This window comes from Seriola aureovittata, chromosome 7 (genome assembly GCF_021018895.1).
Source record: "Seriola aureovittata isolate HTS-2021-v1 ecotype China chromosome 7, ASM2101889v1, whole genome shotgun sequence".
Classification (NCBI taxonomy): Eukaryota; Metazoa; Chordata; class Actinopteri; order Carangiformes; family Carangidae; genus Seriola; species Seriola aureovittata.
The window spans coordinates 26160836-26181146 of NC_079370.1; the positions used below are offsets into that span (position 1 = coordinate 26160836).

At 42.8% G+C, this 20311-nt stretch overlaps 1 protein-coding gene across 1 annotated transcript; it reads left to right on the top strand.

Annotated features, from left to right (window-relative positions):
* Positions 1–172: 172 nt before the first annotated feature.
* Positions 173–20225, top strand: zufsp (zinc finger containing ubiquitin peptidase 1). The gene is made up of 12 exons (XM_056380964.1): positions 173–296; positions 2804–3347; positions 3421–3522; positions 3758–3817; positions 4935–5030; positions 5139–5248; positions 8155–8323; positions 12794–12982; positions 14510–14675; positions 16563–16723; positions 19025–19245; positions 20067–20225. The coding sequence occupies exons 2-12, from the start codon at positions 2813–2815 to the stop codon at positions 20112–20114; spliced, it is 1857 nt and encodes a 618-aa protein (XP_056236939.1). The 5' UTR covers positions 173–296; positions 2804–2812; the 3' UTR covers positions 20115–20225.
* Positions 20226–20311: the final 86 nt, after the last annotated feature.

Below are 20311 nucleotides of genomic sequence, written 5' to 3' on the forward strand. Positions count from 1 at the left end.
TATTTTCTACAATCCTGTTTAAGGATCTTACAGTGACTGATTTGATTGAGAAGATATAAGTTTTATTTTTATTTTTTAATATTGTATAAATTAGAGTGATTCATACCACAGGCCAGTTGGTGGCGGTAAGGCACCAATTCGTCGTTTGCCAATAAAACTCAGAGAAGAAGAAGAAGAGGAGTAAGAAGAGGAAGAAGAAGAAGAAGAAGAAATCGTGCTAGTTTCGAAACAGAAGAAAGGAAAGTAAAACGAACTGAGTCTTGTCTCCTGTCTGAACTGAGTGCACTGCTTTGACCGTGAGTAGATTTTCAGCGTATGATTTAGATAAAGACCTGAGTGTGAGTCGCTGTGAGACATACCAGTGGTTAGGTAACGTTGCATGAATCGTTGAGACTCCATTGCTCCAGTCACAGTGATCTTAGTCCAATTGAATTATGGGAGATGTTGGAGCAACCTGTCAGACACTGCTGTCCACTACCATCATGAAAACAAATGAGGTATTATGTTTATGAAGAATGGTGTTCGTCCTCCAGTAGAGTTATGGGGCCAGTTGAACAAAACATCTTAAGTTAATATTTTCCTCACAGTCTGAGTTAAGGTTCCCTTAAAATAAAAACGTTTGCACAAAACACCCTTAAGTCTTCTACTTAAGGTTTCCTTAAAATGTTAAGTATTTAAGTTTTTCACCTTATCCTGGCCTTATAGGAATTTAGGAATCACTTGAAGCCAGTTAAGCCGTTGCACAGGAGACCATAGCAACCAAACCGAGGAAAAAAAACTTAAGGTACCTCTGATTGTATCTTATTGGCTGAGTCGGAAGAACCCGATGAACACCTTCAGCAATGAGGAATTAATTTTTGTGAGACAATATAGGTAAGATATTTTACTGTTGCAAAATCTCTTTCATTGCTGCAAATACCTTAATGTTTTCCTTAACAAAAGAAACTGTTTAAGTGATTCTGTGCAACAACCTTAAGTAACTCCCTCAGTTAAGGAGAAATTTCAACTTAAGTGTTATACTTAAGTAGAAAACTTGGTTCCAGAGACTTGGGGAATCAATTACAAGGAGAAGTGAAGCTGTTCTGGAGACACGTGGTAGAACAACACTTGACTAAGACACTTGTGTTGGTCTTTAATCTGTTATCTCTAGGTCTCCTTTGTTCCTAAACAGCTCCAATAAAGTCTGGTCAGATATGCATTCAATAATATTTTGTTACTTTAACAAATGAATGAGAACTTTCTAATTCAAATACAAGTTTGTATCTGCTCATAATGATGAGGGATCGTTTCCAGCTGATCCCTTAACAACCTCTGTAACTGAAAAGTACTATAAATTGCCTCTCTCTTGGAAGCCATAATTAAGCACTTTTGATGTTTTGTCAAATGTTTGTTATATTTTATTAGAAATTAGAATTCATTTACACAATTTCGTATTTTCCTTCTAAGTCTAGTTCAGCTGACGATGACAACCAACCTCTGCTACAGCAGTGTCACCTAAACATTACTATTTTCACTACAGATTGGTACACTTTTTTTGATTTATTAATATAAACCATTTTGTCAGATGAGTCACCCCCATGTGGAATCAGCAGCTTCTTTTCAGCTGACAAACAGTTGCTGACCCCAGCAGGTTCACACCAGCTCCAGCCACATGCAGGTCCAAACAACAACCAGTAGAGGTCAGCACTGATCAGGACCAGAGACCTCAGCATCCTCCTCTGTTCCTCAGTGTCACCATATCATCTTACCCGAGAACAAATGAGACTCCAAAATACAAATACACCAGAGGCTGATTGCACAAAACACCTTAAGTTAAGATTTTCCTTAAAGTCTGAGTTATGGTTTCCTTGAAATAAAAACAGTTGCACAAAACCCTTCAGTCTTCTCATGGTTTCCTTAAAGTGTTCACTTAGGTTAAGATTTTCTCATTAAGTCTTACATTTCAGTAATCACTTAAAGGAGCTATTTGTAAGTTTTGCTATTGCTACATATCTAAAGTTAGCATTAACAGTTGTTTACTTAACAGTCTAGAAGAAACGTTGCAACTTCATTCCTTTACTCACCAAGAGGTGTCTCCAGTGGTGGAGAGCAACACCAATGTCAGCCTGACTCTTGTTTTCCTTTTATTTCTATCACTTCCTTTCATCTACTGAAGTTAGCATGCTAACCAGCTAGGTCCAGCCAGCCTGTCTCGTCACTTTCCGATACCGAGTCACTGTTGTGTCTATTCTGCCCTGAAGAAGCAGCACTCTTGTTAATGCAACGATTGCTCAGACTCTTGTCAGTATGGGTAAGTAAACAGGTGTTAATGCTAACACAAGCTATGTAGCAGTAGGAAAACGTACAAAAAGCTCCTTTAAAGTCAATTAAACCGTTGCATAAAGTACCTTACGACTGAAGTTCACTGTGGTGAAGTTCCCATCAAAGCAACAGGAGGATGAGATAGCAGAGCGCTTCTGTAATGTTACCCGCTTTACAAAAGTGATAACGGGTATCACAAGCACTAAAACAAATGGTCTCCATGGAAACAGTAGAATTTCAGTGCTGTAAAATCTCTTTCATTGCTGTAAATTCAGGAAACTTTTTATGAGATTTTGTGCAACACCCTACTTCTCAAACCTTAAGTGTCATTCTTAAGTAGAATACACCAGGGCTTCATGCCCTCCTGATATAATCAACAGCACAGTAACTGTGCCTTAATAAAGTGCACCTTTCCATACTCAGTGCTTTGGACACAGCTCTGTGGATACTCTGTCTATAATTTTAGCCATTTTGTAGGAAAGAAACCTGTGTTTGTCTGCAGGCCGCAGCCATGCTGACCTGTGACATCTGTGGAGAGGAGGTGCTGCTGGCGGAGGACATGAAAACACATCTCCTTCTCAGCCACCTGGAAAACGACATGCGCTGCCCACTCTGCTCCCTGTCTGGAGTGTCCTATGATGAACTGTGTTTCCACATCAGCTCTGCTCATCCAGAGCAGCAGCTCACAGCGCAGGGTGTGGCCGACTTCACACCCAGCTCTGCTGTAACAGACACGGGTCTAACTGAGAGCCAGGAGCCCCAAACCTCTCAGTCCTGCTTGGCTGGGGGCAGCTGTGATCCAGCTGGTGGAGCGATACCCACCTGTGCCTCTGGCCCCACAACAGACTCTGGGCGACCTCAACAGAACGGTACACCTGAAAGTGGGTGTTCATCGCCCAGTCGAACTGGACCCATCCCCTTGACTTTGACATCACAGAGTCCTGAAACTAGGCCAGAGTCTGTCAGGCAACGCGAGGAAGACAATGACGGATTTAAATCTGAGCATAACAAAGCCAAGCAGAAGCGTCTGTCTTCACCGAGAAAAGGTGATTCAACTTCTTCCAACTTTGATTCATATTGTAAAGTCAGCGTTGACTTGAACTGTCCTGTATTTTACAGAGAAGCTGTTCTCCTGCCCCATGTGTGCCCTGGTCTGCAGCAGCTGTTTCATCCTGCAGGAGCATGTGGAGCTGCATCTAGAGGAGCAGCACTCAGCTGAGGGTAACTGCTTTGCCTCTAAGATCTGCATCTATGCTGCCGTGTACAGAATGTACACTTCAGACACTCGCACCTACTGTAATGCATGCAGTTAATCTGTAGCATCTAGTCCACAAATACCAGCCCAGTCAGCTGAGATCAGAGGAGACACAAGAGCTCTTTGTTTCTAAAGGTTAAGATGCCCTAAGCTACACATATGAACATGATGTATCTTTATTCATGTCTGCTGTTTGTTCAGGGGCGACGCTGGAGGCGTGTTCACCTGCCATGACATCACCATCATCCAGCCATGTCTCAGGTGTGTCTCCTGTTCTTCCCTTTGTTCTGGCAGCTGATCTCTGCCTCTGTACAAGACATTTGTCTTGTTATCTGTGATGAGATGTGGTTCACACATTCATGTTCCCCTCAGGATGAACTGTAGTGACTCTGACTGACTTTCTCTCTGGCGCCATCCTCAGGTCAAAGTTGACATTTTTCTCTGCCTGCAGAAGGAATGACTCTCCCATCAGACCCAGTGCTTATTAACAAATGTTAGCATGCTAGCATGTTAAATTAAGATAGCGACAAAGGTAAACATCATACCTGCTAATCATCAGCATGCTAGCTTTGTCATGGTGATGATGTTAGCATTACAGTCCAGTCTACAGTGTCGACAGACAGAGAGCTTGTTCAGTTGTTCTTTCAATAGAGAGTGTTCAGTGTTTCAGATGTTACACCATATCTTGTACTGACGATGACGATGATGATGGTGGGGGTCCTGACATCACCATGGTCAAGAATCCTCTCAGCTTTGTCTCCTAGTTTAATATATGATGTGATGATGTTTTTTTCAAATGTTTGTAACAACAATCAACAACCACAGTGAAGTTTTCAATCTACTATTATTTATTCAGATTTTTTATTTGAAAAAGGCTTTAAACACTTTTATGATTCATCCTCTTTAAGACTGGAGACTTTATGGGTCCAAGCTACGACTGCATGACCCTGGACACACACACACACACACACACACACACACACACACACACACACACACACACACACACACACACACACACACACACGCACACACACACACACGGGGTCTGTTTTGAACTGACTGAATCTCACACAGTAGATCCAAATGGATATACCTACATGTGACCCTAATTGGTAACTCTTGTAGTCCCTCTTTGTTCCCACTGATCCATTCTGAAGACTTGTTGTCTGAGTATAAGAGAAACTAACAGCAGACAGCTCCAACAGTGAGTGACGCCCGCTGACAGTGAGTGTTAGTGTGCAGAGCTCTCCGTGTTTCAGTCACACTTCTCTCAGATCACACTGGACCAAGGTAAAGACCATTAGCTCATCTGTCTCAACCCTCATATAAAATATGTACGACTAGGCTGACATGGAGTTTCCGCTGTGTTTTGTAGGAGAGAAGAGACTTGAGTGTCCCATGTGCTCCGTCGTCTGCGGTGACAGCTTCTCTCTGCAGGAACATGTGGAACTGCACTTAGACCACGGAACAGGTGGGTGTATGTTACATCATTCACTCAGCTCCCTCTGTTAAAATCCTCTGCACAGTCTCTGTCTGATCTGTTGCCCACTCAGCCTGTGGTTTACCTGTGTTGCTGCAGGGAGTCCGGGCTCAGACCTGCAGCTGGCCACGCAGCTGCAGCAGGAGGAGGAGCAGAGGAGGAGGCAGGAGGAGGCCCAGCTGGAGGCAGAGGAGTTCAAGAAGCTGCAGGTCTGGATTCTGCACCACAGAACACCTACTGTGTGTTTAGACAGCGGTGCATGTGTGTTGGATTTTAAATGAGTTAGTGACCATGACAGTAAACAGTACACTCGCGCTGGTGAAGAGAGTAAAACTGTAGCAACAGTAACATTTGAGTTGCTCTGTGTATGAGGAGTGAGGCTCCTTCTTTTATTGTTTATCCAGTCATACGCTGTAACCTGAACCCTAAAGTCAGCACTTTATCCACAGCCAGTGTTTTATTTCACTGAGCCGGAGTAAAGATCCAGAACAATAGAAAACCTGTCACTCTTTCCCAGCAGCCTCGGCTCCAGTCATCACACAGTCACAGAGTTCATCTCAGCTTTATTCTAAACCACTGACATTAAAACCACCAATTTATCATGTTCAACCTGGAGTATTTCCACACATCATTGACTTTTCAGGGAAAATGTAATAATCACAAGTCCAATCCTGTGAGCAGAGAGCAGAGTCTTCACACTCTTCTCTGGAGTAGTGTTTGTAGATTTCATTTTAATTTCTGCTGATCAGTCTAAACTGAATCATCTATAATGACCCAGTGAAAACATGTTTTTACAAACTTTGCAAATGTATTTATGATATAAATATAAAATTCATAATTTCTTACAGCTCCAACGTTAGAAGCAGAGTCAACAAACAACTAGCTTCCAGTCAGGTCTGATGATACAGGATTATAGTTTGACTGTCTCCACACATATAGTTTACAGTCAAACTACACTAACAGTGTAACTTTAGTAACTTCATTTACCAACATGATGCTGGTTAGTCGTGTGTGTGTCACCTCACTGTTTAGTCTGATGTCCAGATTTATTTTATATAGTCAGATCCCCATTAGCCACCGTATTGTAACAGTTGCTGCTCATCCTGGGGTCCCCGTAAATTCATAAACAATTCTTCAATGACAATAGATACATCAATACACATCCGTATCATTCACACTCACAGTGAGACTCACAAGAACGCAACACACGACCCCTACGACGCACAACAACCAACACCAACTCAAAACCCATATAACACATACAACAGCTCTACTTAGTAATTTCATTTCTTAATAACGGAGAAAAGAAAACTTCACAATTCAATCCACTAAGTCACAAAAAAGATAAATAATAATAATGGAAAGAAATAACTCCTGTATCATTTCCATTTCAGAAAACTTAAACATAAAAGTCATAGAGCCTGATTTACTAAGATCCCAGATGACTAAATCACTAAGTACAAAATGGCGTGTTTATTGTAACATATTGCACGTTTGATTGGTGTACGTTTTGCAGGTGAGCAGCTAAGAATAATTGCGTAAATGACAACAGGTGCAAATGTTAGGCCGCACAAACAGCAGTATTTAAATGAGGGTTTTTGCGTGTTCTAATGGTTTCTGCCATGGAGAGTTTGGACGGAAAGCAGGATGAAATTAGATCCAGTGGTCTGAATTATTTTTCCTTCTTACATTCCAAAAATGTTAACACAAGTGAGAAAAACTGGTTCTCTTCGTAGTCATTCATTGTGCCCATGTTCTCGTCCTCGCCGCAATACCAGCAGCCATGTGTGCGCAATGCTGGGCTGATTAGCACCAAACGACTGTCAGGCTCGGTAAATCGCAATGTGTGTGCTGAATTAACTAATTTGCATTTTCTCCTCCCAGTGTTTTGCACACTAGGGCAGAAACGCCCCATATCACATATTCATTAAGGCAAACGCACTGAATGGACAGCGCGTGTTGTGTTGCACATTTGAAAGACGCAGTCCTCAGTGTGCACTGTTGGTAGATCAGCTTCAACATCTGTTATTTGGGTGATATCAAGTTTTCACACGTTTTTACACACGCAAACTTTTAGTAAATCAGGCCCACAGAGTTCTAGAATATTCCTTGTGTAAACAAATACAATTTTAACTTTTTAAAAAACATATTGTACTATTTTCTGATGTCAAGAAACTTGGTAATGAGTTCCAGGCCACCATTGCTCGATGTTTTACCGTTCTCGGTTTTAAATTAGTTCTACATGGTGGCAACAGAAAATGACGCTGCCGAGTAAAATAATGATGTCTATCTTCAAAGAATGATAAGTTACTATTATACTAAGTATTTGTGGGGTTTTAGTTAATAATCCTCATAAAGTGACTAGAGAGTAATGCAACCTGCTTTATTCTGTGGTGCCTGTAACATGTCCAGATGATGACCTGCAGTGTGAGAGCAACATGATGCTGACTGCAGTTCTGCAATAACTCAGGGTTTCCTGAGTGTTTCATGTAGAACCTTTGAAGTGGTCATAGTGACGCACAGGTGTGATGCACAGCAGACTCAGTACAGTCTGTGTGTTTGTTTATTGAGCTGCGGTAGCAGTTCATCCATACGATCAATCTAACCAGTATAACTCTCACACAGCCACGGGCAGAGACACTGAGGTCATAGATCCTCTGAGCTGCTCTCTGAATGATAACTAACCTGTGGGCTTATGGACCACTTCTACACACTTGAATAAATAGTGACTACAGGTCTTATGTAAAAAAAACAAAACACTACAACACAAAATTAAATGCAGTGCAGCAGAGAAAGCAAGTCTTTTTAATCATATGCTGATCATTTTATTTTAAGAATCAAATATGGCAACTCCCCCAAACTATATGAAACATGGTTAAATTAGGAAGTATTCTGTGGAGGTGTACATAAATTTCAAAATAAGAGTTGCCGTGCCAATGGCGGGATCCCTGTTTCGAGACCCAGTTGAGAGGTTGAACAGTCTCCTGATGTCTCCTCTGTGAGTGTATGTGGTGCAGCAGCACATGTCTGCGTTTGTGTGTGTGTGAACTCTCAGTCTTATGCTTTCACAAGACTGCAGTCATCACCCTGACCTGTGTGGTATGTGACTGTGCAGAGGCAGTTCGGTCTGGACGGCAGAGGGGGCTACCGCAGACAGATGGAGAGGACCATGGAGAGAGCTGTGGCCGGGGGCCGCATGGGCCCCGCAGAGTTTCACTGCAAGAGGGCCGAGATGATGGAGTCTCTGGCCTCGGGGGTCGATGACAACAGAACCAGAACTCAGGGTATGTTTGCTGTGTAAAAGCAGCACAGACAGACTACTGGTCTAAGGTTGCTGTAGGTGTAGTCAGCTCAGTCATGTGAAGTGTGTGAATATAAATCTGCTGCTGGTATACTTTTCTTTTCCCATCTCTCATTAATCTCTTACGATGGAACTTACAGTAGGTAACTCTCTCTGAAAGCCTTACATGGATCAGGTGACAATAAAACACTGACCAACATTTAAAGCTCCATATTTTCCTCTTCTCCTGTGTTTTATCTGAAGTGTTGATCCATAAGAAGATATATTTGTGGTTTTAAGAACCAAAAACCATCTCAGTGTAGTTTTACATCTCCTCTCTCAGGCTTCTCTCTGGAGCTCTAGTAACGACAGGTCGGTGAGCCAATCAGAAGAGAGGAGGCTCTGAGCTTTCCCTGGTTTTAAGGCTCAGTTTCTGAATACAGGCTGTGTGTGTTTCTCTGTGGACTGAGGCTTTGATACTTTCACAGTATTAATATAGAACCTAGACCTGATCTATAATCAAACTACACATGGACCTTTAGACTATATGAGACAATATTCTATAACAGCACAGCTCATCCAAAGTGCTTCACAGAAAATCAAATAGATGAAGATGACAACAATAAAAGGACGTAGCTAGTTCACACCAGCTGTTATGATCCCAGAGATTCAAGTTTTTAAAACAATTCACACACAAAAACTCATTAAGACTCTGGAGTGACAGAGGAAGTTCACTGACGCTGCTGTGACAACGAGTCTTTGTCCTCATGTGATTCTTATTTTGATGGAGGAGCAGCACAGAGTCTGGTGTCTGACCTCAGGTTTCCAGCTGATGTGTGCAGGAGTCTTTGTAAACAGTGGATCAGATCGTACATGTGACTCTGGCAGTGTGAGGGAGACGGTGCAGGGAAGGGACACCTGGTCTGTCCCGCTGCAGCTGAAGGTGAGATACTGACGATCAGGAAGTCACAGTGGGTGGATGCGAGTGTCTCTATACTTATGTCAATGGGATATTTCACTTTTTCCTTTTTAATTCATTTGCAAAAAATTCAGTTTCGCTTTAAATGAATTTGAATGATTTTAACATGAAACAGCAAGACCCTGTGAGACGGGGACATTCTGAAGACTTTGTGAATGGACTGTGTGTTTCCAGACCTCAGACTGACAGTTGGTGCCCTGCAGCAGGAGGCCTGGTCCTGCCTCATTGAAACAGTCTGTCAGGACTGTTGACTGTATGTTCCTGCCGTCAGCAGTGTGTCAACTCCCTGTTTCAGTCCAGGTCTTTATCCGGGACCAGTTTTTCAGCATTCCCTCAACTCTCACAAAATGTTCCTGGAGATAATCTCTGTCATTGTGTGTGTGTGTGTGCGTGTGTGTGTGTGTATTATTTCACCTAATTACATGCTTTGTTCAGCTGCTTATACAAACTACTGTCAGCTCAGTAAATCAGATGAACATGAAGAGCTCAGTGAGTGAGTCATGCAGAGGGACAGGTGTAGAGTAGGTCAGTGTGGGTGCAGCATCAGTCCGTGTTGTATTGTTGTGGTACATCATGTGAAGGCAGGACAGCTGACTGTGAAGGAAACCTGAAAAGGAGGCTGTTCACTAACCCCATTTGTGTCCTCAGCACAAATGACTGTCGCCCACTCACAGTGCTCATGTTTCAGCTCCAGTAGAGAGATGAACCAAAGGTCATCAGCTGGACTCAGACCAGGGACTTTCAGTCCAGGGTTGCTGCTTTAACCCCTGACCCACAGGGGCCCCTCCCCTCCTTAAAGCTCCATATTCTCCTCTTCTCCTGTGTTTTATCTGGAGTGTTGATCCATAAGAAGATGTATTTGTGGTTTTAAGAACCAAAAACCATCTCAGTGTAGTTTTACATCTCCTCTCTCAGGCTTCTTCTCTAGGAACAACAGGTCAGCGAGCCAATCGGAGGAGAGGAGCCTCTGAGCCTCTCTTCTGATTGGCTGACTGTTTTCTTAGTGGTCAAATAAAAATACAGCAGATTTCAGGTAAAACACTCAGTGAAGCCCTTTTCCACCAGTCAAAAAACACGCTAAGACTCTCTTACATCAGGCTTTTGTCTGCAATGGAAAATTGAATCAGCATTCACACCTGGGTCAAATGACTCTGAAGTAGATGCGGGTATTTATTGGCTGCGGCTCCGAGGGGCAGTGATGTAAACACAACATGCTCATTTTTGCCCCTTTTCCTGCTGTGACGTCTTTCGAAGCACAGACGCTGTAAACACACCTGTCACCTGTCCAGCACGGTGCTGTTAAACCAGAAACACTGCGGCTACACCTTCCTCTGAGAGTGAAGCTGCAGCCCTGAAATAAGCTGCAAAAACACACAATCACAGATCGAAGAGTCTCACACGGAGGCTCCGACACTTTTACAGGAGCACCAACCTGAGGATGAGATGTAACAGATCTGTTTCACCTGTTTGCACGATGGCTAGCAGCTCACTCTTCCTCCCCTGCGTTGTGTGTGTGTGCTCTGTAAGTGCATGTGATGACATCACTCCTTGTGTGTGTCTATATTCTGAACAGAAAGGCAGTGGAAAACGGGTCAATTGGCTTTTATTAGTGGGTTTACTAAGAGAAACCAAATCCTGCAAGATTGTTGTGACATCACAAAGTTCCAGAAGTCCTGACGGCTGGTTTTAACGGTTTCTGAATACAGCCTGTGTGTATTTCTCTGTGGACTGAGGCTTTGATACTTTCACAGTATTAATATAGAACATAGACCTGATCTATAATCAAACAACACATGGACATCTGCCTTTATACTTAATGGACCTTTTAAAAACTTTTTCTTTACCCTCTGCTGAGCAGCAGGTTGTTTCAGTGATCTGACAGATGTACTGTCGGCTCAGGATGATCCAACATTGTCCTGGAGCTAAACCAACATTTAAAATCAACATCTCCTCAGAGCTGAGGTGACAGCTCCTCACTGCACCTGTCAGACCTCTCTCTTACATTCCTCTTCAGAGGTGATGAGTCAGGTTTAACTTTATTTATCAATGACTGGATCATAAGACAAACTCAGCGCTGTGTGAGAAACGCATCCTCCACTTTCACTTTCAGTCAGTCCACCGACTGAAAGCGGCTGCGGTTAGCTCTATGCCTGTCCGCTGGAAACACTTCCATTTATGTTGTAGGTTTGAATTTGCAGAGCTTCTGTTTATTTGCATGTGTTGTGATGTTATTGCAGCGCAAGTGTTGTCAAATTGATGGAGATGTTTTTTTGGATTTGCAGTGCGTTTGTGTATCTGCTCGTGTTTTCTTAAGTTGCAGTGCTCTGACCTCTCCGGGCCACCGTACAAAATACATAAATCTCAAAAAAGAGAAGCGATATTTGTACCGGATTTATCCACTACCTGAGGACTGCTGGGACTGTCGTCACGTTTCTAGCCATGCTACTTCAGATATATGTCCATATCTCCCTTTTCTCAACATCCAGGCGTCAATCTTGTCATCTCAGCTTATCAGTGCAGTTTTTAATTCCCTGCTGTCTGAGAGGAGATGTGCTCGTGCTCGTGCTCTTTAGAGTTTAGATGAAAGACGACAAACATTTGATTGATTTGGTAACAAAATGGTTAAATCTCATCTCAACATTAAATTGACTTCACATCTGAATCATCTGGTCTGGGACTGTGGGAAATACTGAGACAATGATCAACTCACTAAACAACAACTGACTGAATCTGATCTGTGTAATGTTGGACAAAGGTGAATTGTAGTTCTGCACTTATTTTAATCATCATTTAAAGCTCAACTTTTAGGGAAAATACAGTTTAAAAGGGTTTTAATTCTTTATTTAGTAAGGCCTAATATTCAGTCATTGGAGCCTGAATCAGTCACAGCATCTAATGGAAACAGAGCAACATGTTGATGAACTTCATCTTCAACATGAAGAGATAAAGTAGACCGATTCTTTTTGAATATAAAATTAGACCAAAGCTTAACTTTAAGTTCAAACTGTAGTTTAAAAGGGTTTTAATTTTAGTTTTGAAAAGGAAATTCATCTCCCTTTAATTAAATTTTTTGTCTAAATTTTAGTTGAGTCAGATTCAGTTAAAACGTTGTCACATACTTTGAAGGTCACATGTTAGATGCAGCAGATGTCTGTCTGTGTTTTCATGTCAGTGACCTTTGTTGAAACTGATCTAAGACTGGTGTCAGTGGTAGTGCGTGTAGCACGTAACCTGTAGCATTAGCTGCTAATTATCGCCTTTGTACCTTGTAATTATGTCTTCATGTCACATAATTATGTGCTTTAAGATACAGATGTCACAAAATCAAAGACGTAAATGATCCATTGAAAACAGAGTGTGTGATTGACTGATGTGTACACTGTCAGCATCTTCTCTCTCTCTCTCTCTCTCTGTGTGAGTCAGTCTCTCTGCTGAGCTGCTGCTGCTGCTGAGGTCACTTTGTCTAACCTGCGCTCTCCTCACCTGTCTGTGTAGGCGTGGTCACAGCGTTGTATGAATACTACCAGACTGAATGCAGAGACGTCGCTCACGTGTGGCTGAGCGCCGACACCGACCACTACTGCTCCTCGGCGGGGGATAAAGGCTGGGGCTGCGGGTACAGAAACTTCCAGATGCTCGTCTCCTGCCTGCACAGGATCGACATGTATCTGACCTGCCTGCAAGGTGCACCAGCACACTGTAATATCTGACCTGAGGTCAGCTCTTTACTGCCAGCACACAAGTCTGAGGAGTGGTCCCAGTGCAGACTGAAAGATATTTATCAATATTCATGGCTGTATGTTACATTATATTATATTATATTATATTATATTATATTATAGAATAGAATAGCCTTATTGTACTGTGCAAACTACAACAAAATTACAAGTCACACACATTAATCCTAATATAAATAGATTAATATGAAGTGTCTCAGTGATTATCGCTCGAGTGTATGTGTACTTCTTCACAGGTTCTTATGGAAACAGCTTCAGGAAGGAAACTGTTCATCAGTCTAGTGGTCAGGTTTAAATGACCTGTAGCACCTGTCAGAGGGCAGCAGGTCAGACAGGTGGAGGTCAGGGTGTGAACAGTCTCTTATACCGTCTACTGGAGAGGTTCAGTGTTTATGACCCCGTGAAGAGTCTTTTTGCCTTTTTTATTTTTTATTTCAATTGGAATCATAGATAGCACTCGCTGATCAGTTTGCAGGCGTCTGGTAGAATAACATGAGACACCTCGATATAACTTAAAGTCAGAAATCAAATACTAGTCTACTAATACCAGCACATGCAGGCTGGTTACTGACGAGGAAGAAAACACTGGAGTAATGATAATGTACTGATGGAGTCAGACCTCTGGACATGTACATTACACTGAGTTTATTAAGACAAGGTGAGTTAGTGAACGCCAGGGCCAGAGGCATATTGTTTTCAGGTTGTCCGTCCATCCGTCCCCACCTTGATAAAACTTCTTCAAATTTGGCACAAACATTCACTTGGACTCAAGGACAAACTACTACAAAACACTTTTTAGCCATTACTCAAGACGTCACAGCAATTATGACAAAATTTCACACAAATGGTTCATATTGTACATAACGTCTGAATAAACAGGGAAGTAATCTGAAACTAGTCTGAGTGGAGGAGGCAGAGAATTGATTGTAGTTAGTTTAGTGTGAACTTTGGTTTAAGTTTTGACAACAGAGAAGTGGCAGTGAAAACATGTGGGTCTACAGTATAAATATAGCTGGTTAGATAAGTGACCGGCAGCTCGTTATGCTAGGGGTGTGTCTGTGATGACAGCCACGCTCTGCACTCAGAGCACGTCATGTCTTGTCCTTGTTCTGCGTTCTGGTCCGGTGACACTATTGTTGTTGTAGAGATGAGTATCTGTTCCCGGTCCTCTGTGGTTTTCCTCCTGGTGACAACAAGACTGAGAACTTAAGGCTCCGCTGTTTCTCAACAGGACACACATCCCCCGCAGTGGACACGTTCACCATGTAGAACAACAGAAATAATACAAATAGTAGAAATTCACCATTAAAAAGACATGGTACAGCAGTGTCCAAAACAAAGTATTTTAGGGTGGATTTTTTTTTAAAAACAGTGGATCACACTTAGATAACAATTGAGAATGAGTAAAGGCTGTTGCTCTGTTGCCTCCATGTCTGCGCCCGGACACACTGACGCTCTCCTCCTCCTCCTCCAGAGAAGGCCGTGCCCAGTATCCCCCGGGTGCAGGGTATGATCGAGGAGGCTTGGAGAGGAGGATTGGATCCACAAGGTGCGTCCCACTTCAACCAGCGGCTGCAGGGAACACGAGCCTGGATCGGAGCAACGGAGATCTACAGCCTCCTCACCTCTCTGGGAATCAGGTGAGCAACACAAGACTCCGATTAATGTAGCGCACAACCCGAGGCTGCGTCACCATTCCTGAAGATAATAAAGCTGCATGTATTGCAGTTACAGCTGCTCTGTCTTCTGTCACTGTCACCTGAGTCTCTGTGGGTTTGTACCGTGTTTAAAGGAGAATAACAGTTAGTTGCAGCTGAGCTTCGGTCTGCGTCAGCGGGCCTGCTCAGTTTGTCAGCAGCGCAATCTTTTGTTTTCTCTGCTAATGTGTCATGTTTTTTCACACTGTGCTGATAAGACAAGTCGACTTTTACATAAAACACACTTAACCTCCGGAATTTGTGAGGAAACGTGTGAAAGCAAGTGTGGCGCTTCAGACTGGCAGATACAGGACGCAGCACAGACTTTCAACAACTTCTCTCCTTCAGAGACGAAAAGAGACGCAAGACAATCACTTATTTATTCCTGCTGGAGGAAATCAGATGTACCCCACTGTATGTTTGATTAAACGGTTCATTTACTTTATTTAGTAAGCCCAAATATTCAGTCATTGGATCCTGAATCAGTCACAGCATCTAATGGAAACAGAGCATGGGACAAATATACAATTACACCAAAGCAAAAGGTCGTGTACGTCATGTGACCTCTCTCTGAGCCTGATGATATCAAGTAGTAGAAGTAGAAGAAGTGCAGTCTATTACAGGGTGAAATGACCTCTTTACCTCTGCTCTGTAGGATAATGAACACACTGCCACAGCCGCTGGTAGCCTGAGTGTGTACGATGCACAGTGGGCTTCCTGTGGCTGATTTAAAGTTGTTTTTTTTTTTTTTTTTTGAAACATGAGCATTGCTTTTGTAGTTTTGTTAATGTTCTGTATGAACAACATGACATGACTCAACAGCTCTCCCCTGAAGAGCATCAGCAGCAGCAGCATGACTTCAGCATCACATGATTAGATGGTTATTTGCCCTAAACTGCGCCTCGGAAAAGACATGAACACAACCATTATGTTCCAGAGAATGTCACCGTATGTCCGTATAATTGTGGTCACTAGGATAACTCAGAGCTCTGAATAAGTGGTCTGAAGTGAAACTGATGAGTTGTCCTTTAGAACTGCGACACCTCACAGTCTCATTCTGCTGACTGATTTCTGCCACAATATTTTTACTTATATTTTAACATGAAATACAGCTTCCAGCACTTTCACTCTGAACATAGGAAGGAATTAAAAAAATAAAAGACAAACAAATGCTCCTCTTATCTTAACAATTGGCAATCTATACAAACTGGGGTATATTAATTATAATGATACAAAGTACAATTGATTAAATAACTGGATAAATAAACACAGAAACTGCATTGTTCACAGTAATTAGTCGCTCACTTGCTCGTCTGTTAAATCTTAATCCTTAACAAAATGAATGAAGGGCCTCCATGTATTATCAAATATATGCTGCTTAGCCTTTAATATGTAGGAAATCCTTTGTAATGGAAGGCTTTATAACATCTGTCTGATCCACTGAGTCGTGTTTTTGTTTTTCCATAACAGTGCTATGCATTTTTTGGCATAAAGCAAACTGAGTCTATAAGCGCTCGTTCACTTTTACTATAGTCATGTTTCTCTGGATATAAACCAAACAGAAAGAGTCTAGGGTCCAGTTCAATTTGTTTTGAAATGATCTTTTCCATCATAACTCTTACCTCTTCCCAGAACATCTCTCTACATTGCCAAATGCAGTGAAACCAGGATCCCTTAGTTTCTGTACATTTTGTGCATGTCAGGTATGTTTGTTCTTGATTTAGTTCCATTCTCCTCACTTTACTTTGGATGACTTAACAGCTGTATGAAGCTGGACTGGGAAACATGTCAGTTACATGTAATCAGGCTGGAGCTGTTTGTGTTTTTTAGTGCTCGCATCATCGACTTCCACCAGCCGACCGGCCCCGGTGACACCCACCCCCGGCTGTTTGACTGGGTGAAGCAGTACTTCTGTCAGTCCAGCAGGAGCAGCAGACTACCCCCCAGACTCATCCAGACCTCCCTGCCCCCGCTGTACCTGCAGCACCAAGGTACGCCCCAACACCCCACCTCAGTCCCCCCATCACACACTCTACAGCTGCACTGACACTCTCCTACCTGTGTCTTTACCTGGGTGATGTTCTCACGCCTCAGCTGATCGGTTGACACATAAAGGTATGTGGAACAGGTCCAAAGCTTAAATGTCAGGTGTTCTACAGCCGTGGTTCTCTTGCTTTAGCTTCAGTCCAGTGAAGCTAACAACTGAGGAGAACATTAACCTGAACTGGGGAGAACATTAAACTGAACGGGGAGAACATTAAACTGAACTGGGGAGAACATTAAACTGAACTGGGGAGAACATTAACCTGAACGGGGAGAACATTAACCTGAACGGGGAGAACATTAACCTGAACTGAGTTGTACTGCAGCAAGGTGCAGTATGGTCTATTGTTTTTTTGCTACATTAGCTTCATTGCTCTAGAGAGGTCAGTGGATAATAACTCGTCCAGCTTGTAGTTCTAGCTAGAACCGTATTTTTGCTTCAGTCCATGTTCCACCTTCGAGGAGATCTGGGTTTTCCCTTGTAGTCAGTCCATTTATTTCTTGTCCTGGAGCTTTTGATCATGTCACACAGTCTTCATCAGATGTAGCTTCCTCAGTTCTCTCTGTGGCCAATCAGAGTCGACTTAGCGTTGACCTGGAGACAGGTGACAGAACCGTCTCAGCTCATTCACTTACACCAGAGCTGCTGTGTGGAGGTTGAAGGATGTGAGTGTTTACTATGCCGTGAGGGTCTAATGACAAGATCTAACTGAGTTGCATCTTGGGAAATGAAGGATCCAGTGTTTTTGAAGCTTGACCCACACAAGGGAGTGAAACCTCTGCTGCTTCAGTTTGGACTGTTATTTTTACAACTCTGTCCCTCATCAGTTCTCCAGCTAAATGAATTTCTTTATTTCTCCTTTAATACAGTTTTAGAGTGTGAGACTCAATCATTTCAGGTCTGCTGCTGCAGAACTACCAGCCAGATAATGATCTTTCCTCTCTCCCTCTGCACTGCTTTGGCTCTTCTCCAAACAGATCCTTTACAACATTTTCAGAAACCTTGGAAGCATGTTAAAGGCCAGGTAATCAGGTCTGCCTTCAGCAAATCTCTCTAATCCCTTCTCCTGATAACAGAGGTCAGGTTTCCTGTTTACATTGACATGTCTGACATCAAGTTTCTGCAAGAGTCGGGTTATTTCAGTACATGTAAACACTGACTGTGGAGAGCAGGAGAGGTGGGGAGCAGTTCCACATTTTTCACTCTTATGTTTGTTCTTGCTGATTCCACCTACATCTGTGTGTGTGTGTTGTACAGAGACGTTCACTCTGAGGAGAGTTGAGGAACTTATTCTTTAATCAGACAGTTTTATGGTGATAATCAAATGTTGGGCGCATCTCCTGGCTGGGGTTAGGAGTAAAAACATGGTTTTAGGGTGAAAGGTCAGCATACTGAACATAGCACAGTGACTGAAGTGCCATTGTACCATCTGTGAAAGAGTACTTGTATTTGCTGCTGTTAATAATAAACCTGTGTGGGCTGTTACTTTTACAGATTATCCCTGTTTCACAGGAAGTAATTGAGGACAATGTGTCCACAAGCTGATGGAACAAATAGGGAACTTTTCCACCAACTCATCTCTCTTCATTAGACACTGTCCCAGACACCATGTGTCAGAGGAGCTCAGTGAAGTGTGAAATGTGCAGTAGACAGATTTCACCACAGTGAGTGAGAGGCTTTAAGAAGGGCTTCGTTAGAGAGAGCACACAGCAGCTGAACCGCAGATAAATACTGTGGTCACCTCAGGACGTGATTATTATAGTGTTCATATACAGGTTGAGTGTATAGATATATGTTTGTTTGTTTGTTGTGAGGCCTGGAGAATAACAACATGTCATGACTCGGTGCAGTGTGACAGAGCTGTCAGCACAGTTCTTTAACTCCTCCTCATGTTAAACAGGCTCCTGCAGTTTTTATCAAACAAACAGGAGGAAACTGACTTTGTTGGGGACTATTTTCAGCAGCGGAATAATCCACATTTGGTGCTGTAGAGCGTATTTACAGCAGCAGGAAGGTGTGTGTGAACTGTTACCTCCATATTTAAACGATATTGTGTCTCGCCCGTCTGTGACAGCCGGCTTCTCATTCTACATCCCTCCAGTGTCTCTGTTCAGAACAGCTTGAATCACATCTGCCTTCCAACAAAGTCGGAAATCACCTCGCAAGACCTAGTTCTCATCCAGCGTCATTGTCCCCCTCTCCTCTCCTCTGCCTGGTCTCCCTCTCCTCACCCTGTGTCCTCCTGCAGGTCACAGCCGCTCTATTGTGGGCTTGGAGCAGAAGAAAAACGGGAACCTGTGCCTCCTGGTTCTGGATCCTGGCTCCTCGGCATCAGACACCAGGAAGCTGATGAGCAGGAACACCGTCTCCACAGCCGTCCGCCACGTCAGGAAGTTCCCCGGCAGCCTGAAGCACAAACAGTACCAGGTGGTGGCTGTGCAGGGGGTGTTGACTGCGGAGGAGAAACAGGTGAGACGGGTGACACACCTGCTGAGGGTCGGAGTGAAGTCGGATTAAAGGTGAAACTGGCCCGTTAGATGCTTCAGGTTGATCGTTAGTCCTGCAGCGATGCTCCTTCACTGTGACGTCATCACGAGTCACTAAACAAAGACCTTGTTGAAGGTCTTTAATCTTTGAATTAGAGGTTCAGTGAAGTTTGGATACACACTATAAATGCTGGGTTGTTTTAATAACCCAGCTGCTGGGTTCTGACATTAAGTTAAATATAGTGACCCAGCACCATGGGTTGAAGATGCACCTCAAAATCACGGGCTGGATCGTTCTTCACAGTCCACCATTTTTACGCAGTTTAGGCCACCAAAAGAAAGATGATGAGAAACATCAATTTGAAATTAATTTTATAGATTTTAAATGTATTGGAACTTATACATGGCTAACTTGATATTTTTTGGTTGTAGCAATAAAAGAATGGCTGGGACATTATGTGCTTGTTTCAAGAAGAAGAAGAAGAAGAAGAAGTTAACTGACATTAAATAAGTCATTTAAATCCCAGTGATAGAGAGAACCCAGAATTTGGGGTGTTTTTTTTTTTTTCATTCCACTTCTTGGTAGCTTTAAATTCAACAACATTTTTACCCAACATGCTGCGGGTCACACCTATAACCCAACCCTGCTGGGTTAAAACACCCCATGGCTGGGTCAGTTCCCTTTTTGACCCATCACTGGGTTACCAAAACAGCTGAGATTGGCTTACCTTTTAACCCTGCAGCTTTAGAGTGTAAATAAACGCTGTTTGTCTGTGTATCAGCTCATTGTGTTTGTTCTTTCAGAGGAGCATCTTGAACTCCGGGATGTTGTGTGCTGAGCGGATCCCGTGAACAGAAAACACACTTCTGCTTTTACTGTGAACACATCTGATTTACCTCTTTTATTTAATGTCGTCATTTTGTACTTTTTAAATGTTTTAAATAAACTATTTTCTCTCCATGCGTCCAGTCATCTACCTCACACATCGTCAACAAGCAGATATCAATTTGAGCTAAAAATAAGCACAAATGAAAACATCAAATATTTG